Source organism: Heloderma suspectum, chromosome 2 (genome assembly GCF_057233095.1).
Source record: "Heloderma suspectum isolate Gila_16-S chromosome 2, 16-S_ref, whole genome shotgun sequence".
Taxonomy (NCBI): Eukaryota; Metazoa; Chordata; class Lepidosauria; order Squamata; family Helodermatidae; genus Heloderma; species Heloderma suspectum.
In genome coordinates this window covers 290,907,130-290,918,998 of record NC_139459.1, presented here as the reverse complement: position 1 = coordinate 290,918,998, position 11,869 = coordinate 290,907,130, and the positions used below count along the sequence as shown (strand labels likewise).

Below are 11,869 nucleotides of genomic sequence, written 5' to 3'. Positions count from 1 at the left end.
CTTACACTGAAAATAGTCTAAAAGACATATCACTATAAAATAATATAACATATTAAATGTTAGAGGCCCATTAGATATAGTTAGGTAGTGGTGTAATTTAGTCTGTGCTGTATATCTAGAAATAGCTTGCTAATAGCATTTGTATATGAATGATTCAATATACCGCTATATGCAAGGAGATTTTCAAGAAAGTTAGAAAAACCAACTCAAGAATGAAGTTGGTTAATATTTCCAGGGAAGTATTTTCACTATAACTTTTCTTTGTAAAAAATACCTTGCTGGTGAATACAAAACAGCTTTCCAATTTAACTGTTCTCAGAAATAACAGTCTCGGGATTCAAACAGTAAGAAAGATATTAATAAAAACCAGCTGCACAAAACCGCAAATTGGTGCACTAAAAGGTAGATTAAAAATGGCCTACATGTGTTGTTTATAAATTCCAAAGATATTCAGCTCTTACTGAGAGAGAATAAAAATGTTAACAGTCTATGGATTGCCAAAAAACATAAAACATTGTCAACAACTAAGCCCACAAAATGGTTTGATCGTACCCACATTGCTTCCCTTATAGTGGTGATGGTCTTTTGTGCCACTAGAGGTAGGTAATTTTATTCTCAGACGTAAATTTGTGGTCATATTCTGTATATATTTTTTGCCCCCCAGAAGAAGGTTTGAATCATTACAGTGATCCAAACGTTATATATATGCTTCTTTGTTTGCAGAGTTGCTCTGCTGGGCTTGCTCAGGTCCATTTTCGGGATGAGTAATGTCTTCACTTGGCTGAATCATTACTTGGATACGCTAAAGGAAGGAAAAAAAGAAGAGAAATATAACCGCTTCTGAGCTTGATTGTTCTCAGTTTATATTGAATGTATACTCTCTTCTTTAGCTGTCCTTCTTGAAAATGCATTTGTGCGATGGATGGAACGGCCATAATTCTCCAGCATCTTTCCAATAAATGACATCAAAGTAGATTTGGAGACTGTAAAACAGTTAGGGGCTGGTAAATGCTTACTTCAAAAAAAGGGAAGAAGAATCTCCAGCTCTGTGGAAATACCCTGATTCATGATTTGTAGAGTGATAACTATACAAATCAAATGGAGGATTGGCAGGGTGGTGGTGAAAGACCTATTTCAGGAGGGAACTACTCACTGTAATCACATACTTTTTTTTTAAAGGAAATAAAAAGCTGAATAGATCAGATGGGAGGCAGCTTTTGGTTTGGTCAATTGTGCTCCTAAGTGAAAGATTATTTTAAAATCTTCCTGGCATGGGACATTCTTGAGGAACATGGATCATGGAGCACAGTGACAGAGTTAAGCATATCTAGCAAAGAAGTGCTGGTCCTATTTATGGGTTTTGCTTTGGCTTTTGAAGGATATAACTGTGTCAGAAAAACTTTGGAATTGGGTTTATAGAAAAACACAAACTGGTCTTCCTAGAAAGGCCTGCTGTGTCAAACTTGACTTATGGAATACTCTATAAAATCTAATGAAATGAATTTGAAACGTTTTAATTTCCACAACCCTGACAGCTACGAATTCCCCCCAAACCCACTATAAATCTGATAAACAGCTATTGATAAACATGTAAAATGTATAGGTGAGAATTTCTTCTGGTTGGGACACAAATGCAAGTGTTTGCTCTTTTGTAATGGTATTAGAAGGTAGAAAAAGCATGAAAAAGCTTCACATACTATTTTCAGTTAAAGATTAGACAGTGTCATCATCTCATTTTTATCAATAGGAATATGAAACATGGAATATATGAAATATCAGGCATATGAAATTATAAATGTGCTGCCTAGCTTCCCATCGTCACAACTCAACATTAAAAAAAACTAAGATCATGGCATCTGGTCCCATCACTTCCTGGCATATAGAAGGGGAAGAAATGGAAGCAGTGACAGATTTTACTTTCTTGGGCTCCAAGATCACCGCAGACGGTGACTGTAGCCATGAAATTACAAGATGCTTGCTCCTTGGGAGGAAAGCTATGGCAAACCTAGACAGCATAGTAAGAAGCAGAGACATCACCTTGCCGACAAAGGTCCACATAATCAAAGCTATGATTTTCCCAGTAGTTATGTATGGCTGTGAGTGCTGGACGATAAGGAAGACTGAGCGCCGAAGAATTGATGCTTTTGAACTGTGGTGCTGCAGAAGACTCTTACGAGTGCCCTGGACTGCAAGGAGGTCAAATCAGTCAATCCTAAAGGAAATCAACCCTGAGTGCTCATTGGAAGGACAGATACTGAAGCTGAAGCTCAAATCTTTTGGCCACCTAATGTGAAGAGAAAACTCACCGGAAAAGACCCTGATGCTGGGAAAGATTGAAGGCAAAAGGAGAAGGGGACTGCAGAGGATGAGATGGCTAGATAGCATCACTGATGCAATGAATATGAACTTGAGCACACTCCGGGAGAGAGCGGAGGACAGGAAGGCCTGCCTGGCATGTGCTTGCTATGGTCCATGGGGTCATGAAGAGTCGGACACGACTTAACGACTGAACAACAACATGTTAATTATCTGACATGTTTTTGTTTTTTTGTACAGAAATAGGCAAAAGCAGTAATATCAGCAGCAATTACTCCAATCCCCATCCTCAAATCATAACTCTTTACATGCCAAGGAACCAGTACATCCAAAGTGTACTGTTGTATATCACCCAGAGTGGCTGGATGACCGGCCAGGCAGGCAGGCGATTAAGAAATTTAATGACTGAATGAATGAATGACTGACTGACTGACTGAATGAATGAATGAATGGAGCAATGACATTTGATGTAAGTGCTCATTGCTGATTTCACAAAAATCACATCCAGGCTGGACTACTGTAATGCGCTATACGTGGGGCTGCCTTTGAAGACGGTTCAGAAACTCCACTTTGTGCAGAATGAGGCCTCCTGAGTATTGGTGGGGGCGAGGCAATTCAATCATATAGCGCCTACACTGCACCAGCTGCACTGGTTACTGGTGCGTTTTTGAGCCCAATTCAAAGTGCTGGTTTTAGGGATGTACGAAAGGTACTTACCTTTCCGCGGATTATGCTGATGCTGGGGGGGAGGCATTCCGTCCCTCCCCCTGGAATCCTGGCCGGGGGGGGAGGCGCTCCGTTCCTCCCCCCCGGAATCCTGGCCGGCCGGCTCCGCTCCGCAGGGATTCTGCGGAGCTGCTGGCTGGTTCCACCAGCAGCCGCACATCCGGCCGCTGGCTAGCAGGGACGCAAATGGCGGCAGCCGTAGCCGCCACCATTTGCGTCCCTGCAGTCAGCCGTGATAGGCTACGTAAATGTTTACGTAGCCTATCACAGCTGATTAAAAAAAAACTGCGCATACTCAAATGGCGGCGCACATGGCCGCCGCCATTTGCGTTCCTTATTTTAGCACGTCTTAGTCTATGTAAACATTTACGTAGACTAAGACGGCGAAAATAAGGGGAACGCAAATAGTGTAGGCGCTATGCTATTTGCATTCCCCTTATTTTCGCCGTCTTAGTCTACGTAAATGTTTACGTAGACTAAGGCGTGCCAAAATAAGGAACGCAAATGGCGGCGCCCATGGACGCCATTTGCATATGCGCGTTTTTTGTTTTAATCAGCCATGATAGGCTACGTAAACATTTACGTAGCCTATCACGGTGTTTTTTTAAAATTTAGCCGTGATAGGCTACGTAAATCTTTATGTAGCCTATCAGGTTTTTTTGTTTTTGTTTTTGTTTTACCTGGAAATGGCGGCGGTGGCAGCCGATCGGAAGACTGGCCACCGCAGCCGCCGCTGCCGGAGCTGCTGCCGCCGCCACTGCCAGGAACATCCGCCTAAGGTAAGTCCCGTCCCACGGGGGGGCGGGGGGCCGTTCCGCCACCGATTTCGGGGGGCTGAATGCGCTGGCATTCGGCCTCCCCGAGATCCGTGGCGGAACTTTCGTACATCCCTACCTGGTTTTGACCTTTAAAACCTTAAACAGTTTGGGACCGAGTTACTTCAAAGACCGCCTTCACCCATATCAGCCTGCCCGCACTTTAAGATCAAAAAGAGAGTCCCTTCTCATTTGCCCAACCATGCAAGCAGTCAGGTGGGTGATCACATGTGAGAGGGCCTTCTCTGCAATGGCCCCACACCTTTGGAACAAGCTGCCATCCGCCATGCTGTGTCCTGGCAGACTTTTAAGAAGGTCTTGAAAACATATTGTTTTACCCTGGCCTTCTCTTGATATGACTGCTATTGTTGCTGTGACTGCTTTTAACATCATTGTTGGTTTACTGTTGGCTTTTATTGTTTTTAGGTTTTTATCACTTTTAATATTTTAACTGTTTTTATGTATTTTATTGCTGTGAGCCGCCTTGGGAGGGCATCTGCCCTGAAAGGCAGCCAAGAAATATTTTAAATAAATAAAAGTATTGGTCACTTCTCACAACTGGCAAGGAAAGGAGGTGGGCAAGCATGTACAAACCTTTCTGTGCAGCACCATACTGTGAGCATCTATCCTTCCAGATCTTTATAAGTTTTATTTAAAGGATGATCTCAGTGGGAAGTTCTCAGGAGGTTGCAGAGACCAAGCCTAAGTTGTGAGAAAGTGCTGACCCAGTGACATTTTACTGCAGTGAAGAAGTATGCCATAGTTCACAATTGTAATCGAGGATGTAACAGTAGCTGGTGCCTGCTAAAACTGGAACCTTGCCAAGTGTAAGTATGGTACTAAACACATAGTTTACCTGTTTTAAGGAGCCTTTTAAAGTAAGAAACATGTATGCCATGTAGCCTGGAATCAGCACCATAGACGACAGAGCCATAAACCAGCCAACACCTTGTCCCCATTTTGGGAATACGTAATCACCCAAAGTGAGAGGTGTCATTTGCACAGCGCTGAAGATAAATACACCCTGAAAAAATATTTTAAAAGTTAGTTACAAGTTTACTCCCCCCCGCCCCCTTTGCTGATAGTTAGTTCTTTGTTTGCACAAGAAAGGAAAAAGAGACTTTACTTTTTAATGCCAGATAGTCATCTGTCCACCTATCCAATTTCTATTGGTAGATATATGTATCTGTGCCTGTAGAGAGCAACTATAGGTATTACCTATTTTCAAACATTCATTTACCTCCCCACTCCCCCAGCATATAAGATGTTAGATTTAGAACAGGAAGGTATCTGATACTGAACTGGTCCCATGCCTATCTATCTGGCAGCAAACACAACCACCCACAGACAAGTTAGTAGTTTCTGTCTAATGAGGAGGGTCCCTGGAATGTAGAACTATATTTTGCACATTAAAAGAGAAAGAAAAATAATGTAACACAGATTGAGCTTTCAGTGTGACCTCCAGGAGAACTAACACGTTGAGGCGACTGAGCAGCTGGTTGAAAGAAAAAGGGAAATGGAGAGGGAAGAATTGGCCTTCTCTAGCCCCTAATGAGCTTACAGAATTGTGGAGGTGTGGAATTGGTTGGGGAGATACACACCATGAGGTAAAACAAACTCTTCTCCCTGTCCTGTGGAGGTTTCAGGAAGGAAGAAAAGTAAAAGGATACCTTTCTCTTTATCACTCTCCAAAAATCCCTCTCTCCACCCCAGTTACTCAGCAAGGGCTGGAAGCCAGCTCCAAACCTGAGCCCTTTAGTGCTATATAGCATCAGGGGAAGGTTTCAGAAGAACAGGAAAGAAATAATGGTGCTCCTTCCCTTTTCACCCTTCGGACACCTTCCATCCTGTGAGTTTCTTCAAAGAATGCTACAAGTTTTCTCTTCCAGAAAGAGTGCAGCCCTGAACAGGAGTACTCCTGTTGTGGCCTGGGGATGGACCACAACCATTTTAGTCATTACATATTTTACCCTATCCTGTCCTTCCCTCAAACAGTTCAGGGTGGCATTCTTAGTTTTCCTCCCATTTTATGCTCACAACGATCCTCTGAGGTAGGTTAGGCTGAGAGAGAGTCACTGGCTGAAAGGGTGAGAGGGAACTGGCCTGATGGAGTCCCTACCAGTTTATGGGATCCTAGATAGCAGGATTAAGGCTGGGTAGTGTGCACCATGTAGCACATATGGCCTGACCCAATTCCTCTCCTGAATGCTGTATAAGCTTTTAAGGGCTCTGAACACTTTAATGCTAAAGGAGACATGGTGGCAGAATTAACAGGATTGGATTAATAGTGCTCAGTACAATTGTGTGTATGACCAAAGAGCCAAGTGTGGTCATAGCTTCTCTTTCAGTGTGTACAGCATATTGACATCTGCCATTCTAGAAAAGGAGAGACCAAGTCCCGGGATGTAAAAAAATAAGAGTTTTATTCCTTGGAGTAGCCCAAAGTGTTTCATCCTTGTACCATATATTTCTGGGACTTCTTCAGGGGTTATTTTTTAAAATGTAGCCTGCAGACATCTCTGAAAAAATGTATGTGGCCAAGAGTAAGTCCTGCAACTGGCCCATAAATGTATGGTACAGGGCTGAAACACGTTGGGCTACTCCAAGGAATAAAATTCTTTTTTTTTTTTAACATCCTGGTATTTGTTCTCTCCGTTTAATTGTGCGACTTTGGAAGTTCTCCAGTTTTGTCTGACTTTCATTTTGGAAAAAGGGCAAAAAACAACAACGTTGACATTCTTAAGATCAATGCATATGTGTGCAATCTGAATGACTTTTTAAAAAATCCTTGTATGATGATGATTAGATGGTCTGAGCTGGACCTGCTGCCAGTGAGGGTTCACTTGCGCTGAGTGCTGCACTGGTGTCTGCACTGTGGCATGGTGGAGGGTGGGGGCAGATTGGTGGCAGCAGGCTGGCTCCTGGAGCTCTGCATGTTGAATACTCTTGGAACAACGGCTGCCCATTTTAGATTACATGCCTTTGTTCACCCAGCTGATGGCAGACCCAGGAGAACAGAGACACTGGCATTCTCCTGGCAAGTGATGGTGAGTGGCTCTGAGTGAGAGATAGGGCTTACAAAAAGGACAGAGAGGGGAGGAGGCAGGATTGGGTATTTGTTTTTATCCCTGTGCTTTTAATTGTGTGATTTTGACTGTTTTTAAAAACTATTTATGCTCTTTATATGCTTTTATGTATCATACAGTGAATACTTGTTGTCTATAGTTTGGGTTGATATTGCTTGCATTTTATAGAAATCTAATCAATTGCTTGCCCGCCTTTGCACTTCCCAATTTTTAGTATTGTTGTGTGGAGTAATATTGCCCTTTAGTTTAATGTGCCAGAGTGATAATAGGGGAAGAGAGATAGAGGTACCAAAATTCCAATTGTGATGGGCAGGGGAAGGTATGGCATGATGGGTTGGACTTCCTGGGTAAGGTAACACAAGGAACACTGGTTGAAAGTTGTCCCCTTAGCCAGATCGCCCTTCATCCATCAGGATCCAGGCTGCCCAGTCAGCCTGCCCTCTGGTCTGGTAGTGCTGTTAGCTAATGCCAGTTAGTCCTGAACAAAGCCTCTACTATCCATAGTTTAATTGTGGATGATGGGGCTGATGTGGCATGTATTACTGAAACCTGGGTGAGGGAGCTGGGCAGGGCCAGCTTGAGTCAGCTCTGACCATCTGGGTACCTGGCTCAGCACCAGCACAGACTGGAGGAATGGGGATGGAAAGTGGCTGTGGTCTATAGAGATCCATCATCCTTGACAGGAGGCCCTTCCATTCTGATGCAGGTTTTCAGGGCTTGTATCTGGTGTTGGACCAGAGAGACAGAATAGGGATGTTGCTGGTATACTGTCCCCCACGCTGCCCAGCAGCCTCCCTATCTGAGCTGGTGGAGGTGGTCTTGGGGGTGTTACTGGAAAATCCAAGGATGGTGGTCCTAGGGGACTTCAACAACCATGCTGGGGGTGCCTTCTCAGCAATGGCTCAGGACTTCATAGCCACCGTGACTACCATGGGGCTGTCTCAATATGTCATCAGCCTAGGCCATAATGCAGGGCATTACTTAGATTTGGTCTTTGTGCTGGGACATGAAGGAGGTGGTCAGAAACTTGGGAATTTTGTCATCACCCCATGGACTGACAGCCAACTCACCCACCTGTAGAGGTGGGGAACTTATTAAAATGGTTTGCCCCTGGAGTGGTATGGAAACCAAAGGATTCCTAAATGCTCTGGGCAATTTTCCAGGTGACAGAATGACGGGATGAGGTGGGCTGTTGACACGATAACCCCCAAGTCCCCTCTGTTGCTGTAGAGCCTGGGTAGTCCCCTAGTTTTCAGTGGAGCTACAGGCAATGAGGCAGGTTGGATGAAGGCTAGAGTGTACGTGATAGAAAATTCCACAAAGACAATCTAATATAGGCTACAGCACATGATTGTGCCTACCATGTAGTGATGAGAGCAGCAAAGAAGGGCTTTCTCACTGCTTCTGCTGCATCTTTGAGTAGTCATCTGGAAGAGTTGTTTTGTGTGTGTTTAAGGTCTTTTAACATCTATCCCAGTAACTGGAGCATTGGCACCCACAGCCACCTGCTGTGGCATATTTGCAAGTTATTTTGGGGATGAAATCACTTGATGTTGTGCCAACTTGGACACCACAGTTGATGCACATCCAAGTGATGTGTCTACTGCTCCAGCTGGTCCAGTTTTGTGGACTTTTGAGGCCTGACGATGTGGACAAGATTTTTGAAATGGTGCGTCCAACTGCCTGCCTGCTTGAGTCTTTCCCTTCTCGACTAATTCAAACTAGTCAGAGGGGACTGACCGGGTGGGTCCAGTATGTGGCAAACATGTTACTGCAGGAAGGGTGAGTTGCCAATGCCTTGAAGGACGTGGTGATGCACCCACTTCTCAAGAAACCCATACTGGACCCAGAGGCCCTTAATAATTACCACTCAGTCAATGGTCACTAATACCACTTCTTGGGGAAGCTAATCAAGAACGTAGTAGCCGCACAGCTTCAGACATTCTTGGAAGAAACAGATTATCTAGACCTTTCTAGTCTAGAGTTCAGGGCTGGTTTGGGTACTGAATCAGCCTTGGTAACCCTTTATTGGGTGAGAGACAGGGGAGTGTAACCTGTTGATTCTCCTTGATATCTCAGTGGCTTTTGATAGTGTTGACCACGGTGTCCTTCTGGACCAGGTCTGTGGGTTGGGAGTCTGGGGCATGGTGCTATGGTGGTTCCATTCCTATCTGAAGAGTTATGTCCAGATGATAGCACTGTGGAACTCCCTCCTCACTCATCTATGGTCACTGCCAATTAGCTTTTGGCACCAACTAAAGATCTATTTAGGCAAACCTGAAGTACTTTGGCCACATCATGAGAAGACAGGATACCCTGGAGAAGATGCTGATGCTAGGGAAAGTGGAAGGCAAAAGGAAGAGGGGCCGACCAAGGGCAAGATGGATGGAGGATATTCTGGAGGTGATGGACTCGACCTTGGGGGAGCTGGGGGTGGCGACGGCTGACAGGAAGCTCTGGCGTGGGTTGGTCCATGAAGTCACAAAGAGTCGGAAGCGACTGACCGAATAAACAATAACAACAAAAAAAGCTCTATTTGTCTTTTGATTGAATTTGTGTTGCTGCATCTTGTAAACTGTTAGCTGTGTTTCTATTCTCTTTTACTCTTTTATTGGTTAATGCTGTATGATTTTACTGTGCTTTATTGGTTTTGTACCCCACTTTGGGATTATTTTATAATGAAAAGTGGCTAATAAATTTTATAAATTAAAAAATGGGAATTGGATTGCATGAGCAAGGATGAAGGTCAAAAACAGAATTGGTTTTTTCCCCCTTGATTGAGGAGAAACATAAGGGATAATTAATTGTGGGTGAGGATTTAGGTGGAATTGAGTTGGGGGATCTGGGCCAGCCTGTGTAAGCTTAGAAGTAGAGCATGAACGTGATGGCCTTGTCCCAGTGCCTGTCCCCTTGATATGCCTCTGAACATGGAATTTCTATTTCGCTATAGGTGAGGCACCCTCTGGATAAGTTAAGAAGTTGGGTGGGCTTAGAAAATCTTTTGTTGGAGGAGCAAGCAGGTTTCTACCATAGTAGATCAACAGTTGTTTCCTCCTGAATCACATAGTAAGGAAATATACATCCTGATCACATCACTCTATTTATTCTGCCTTTGTAGATTTGGGGACTGCTTTCAATTCCATATCATGGCCTCGTCTTTGGCACAAACTAGCTCTTTTGGATATGGATCTTCGATTGTTAAGGAGAATTCAGGAGTTGTATGATAACTCTAGTATACATGACAGAGTCATTTCAGGTGGCACTTTATTGGATGCCATTACTGTGAATGAGTACAAAAGGGGTACCTCTTAGCACCACTTTTATTTCATTTGTATCTTAATGATATAGTTTCCTTTTTTTCTGATGAAGAGTATTTCCTCTCTGATTAAGAGAAAGGAGTGTTTCTATTCTATTATATGCTGACATTGCTATTCTTCTATCATATACTCAGCTGGGGATGCGTAGACGTCTGAGAGCCTCAAGTTCAGGGAATTTTTACAAGTTAACTATTCCAAAATGAAAACTGGTGTCTGGGAAGAAAAAAGGATGGAAATTGGATAACCAGCTGCTGGAGCAGGTTGACTCATAGAAATATTTGGTGTGACATTTAAAAATTCTGAATCCTGGTCTGTTCATTTGAAAGCTACTGCTCTGGTGGCTAATGCAACTGCTAACACCTTTTTCATTTCTCAGCTGGACCAGGTGGGAAGTTAGTGATGCCCCTGCTTGAGCTATATAAAATCAAATTACTGTCCCAGCTCCTGTATGGGGCCCCTGTGTGGGCCCCATACTCATCATGGCCCTGGAATCAGAACAGCATAAATGTCTGTCTAGAGCCCTGGTATTCCTAGATCCACCCACAAAGCAATTGTCTAAAGGGAGACAGCCGTTTGTTCAGCCGTTTGTTCAGCCATTTGTTCAGAAGGTAGCTATTCATGTTTGGCTTAAGATAATTTTTCAGCAGGCTCTTCTCTTGTTTTACTGGCATTTGAAGACATGGGAGCAGAATCATGGGCCACAAAAATGCATAGTATCATTTTTAATTTGGGTTTCTTAGTGGGCTATTTGATTGCAAGGGCCTATGATAGTGCCCATCTGGAAATCTCAAGACATCTGATTGATACTGACCTACAGATTACTATTGCACTGGTGGCCAAGTGTTGTTCTGCCATGCTGTATAAAAATTTTATAGCCCTTCCTGGGAAATTGCCCCCATATTTGTCTTTTATCTGCCTATATGAGTTTAAATGGCTCTTAACTAAATGCAGATTAAACACCTTGTAGTTAATGGAGGTAAAGGGATGCTCTACTGGCCAATTTAAGATGAACAGACATTATCCAGTTGGATGCCAGATGGTTCACTGTCTTTTGGAAGTGTATCTAGATCCGAGGACTCATTGTATCTAGATCTGAGGACTCTATACCTTGATCCCCTTACTGCTGCTCTAGAGATAACTCCTCTTTAAACAAAGCTTATTTCTATTGGTGGGGACAGATTGTTTTGTGACATGCCAGACTGCTAAATTTATTAAATTGACTCTAGGGAAGAGGAAGTATTTTATCTTGACAGATTATAATGTTGGCCATTAAGCTATTATAGCTAATTTAATCATTTAAATATGCAGTCAGTTGTTGACAGTTCATTAAATAATTACTTATTTTCCTATTATATTTAGCCTGGGGGATTTTGTATGTTGACACTATGTATCTGTCTTTCTTTCTGTTTTTAGTCTGATGTATATGCAAAAGCCTGGTTGGCTATTGAGCAACACACTAAACTTCCATTTAGCTATCATTAATTGATAAGAAGGTGGACAGAACCATTAGGAGAAGCATGGAGGTGGAGATGAGCTATTGTGGTGGGAGTTGCTTGGCAAGATGAGTGGGACTTTTTAGAGGCACCAGCCACGCCTTCAAGTGTGAATA

General features: G+C 43.3%; 1 protein-coding gene across 1 annotated transcript in view; it reads right to left on the bottom strand.

Annotated features, from left to right (window-relative positions):
- Positions 1 to 697: 697 nt before the first annotated feature.
- SLC6A1 (solute carrier family 6 member 1) overlaps positions 698 to 11,869 on the bottom strand; it is a 136,083-nt gene continuing 124,911 nt past the window's right edge. The window contains exons 13-14 of the mRNA XM_084832465.1: positions 4,714 to 4,881; positions 698 to 802 (exon numbers count right to left, since the gene is read on the bottom strand). Of these exons, the coding sequence (XP_084688591.1) occupies positions 698 to 802; positions 4,714 to 4,881 (273 nt within the window). The remainder of the gene's footprint in view (positions 803 to 4,713; positions 4,882 to 11,869) is intronic.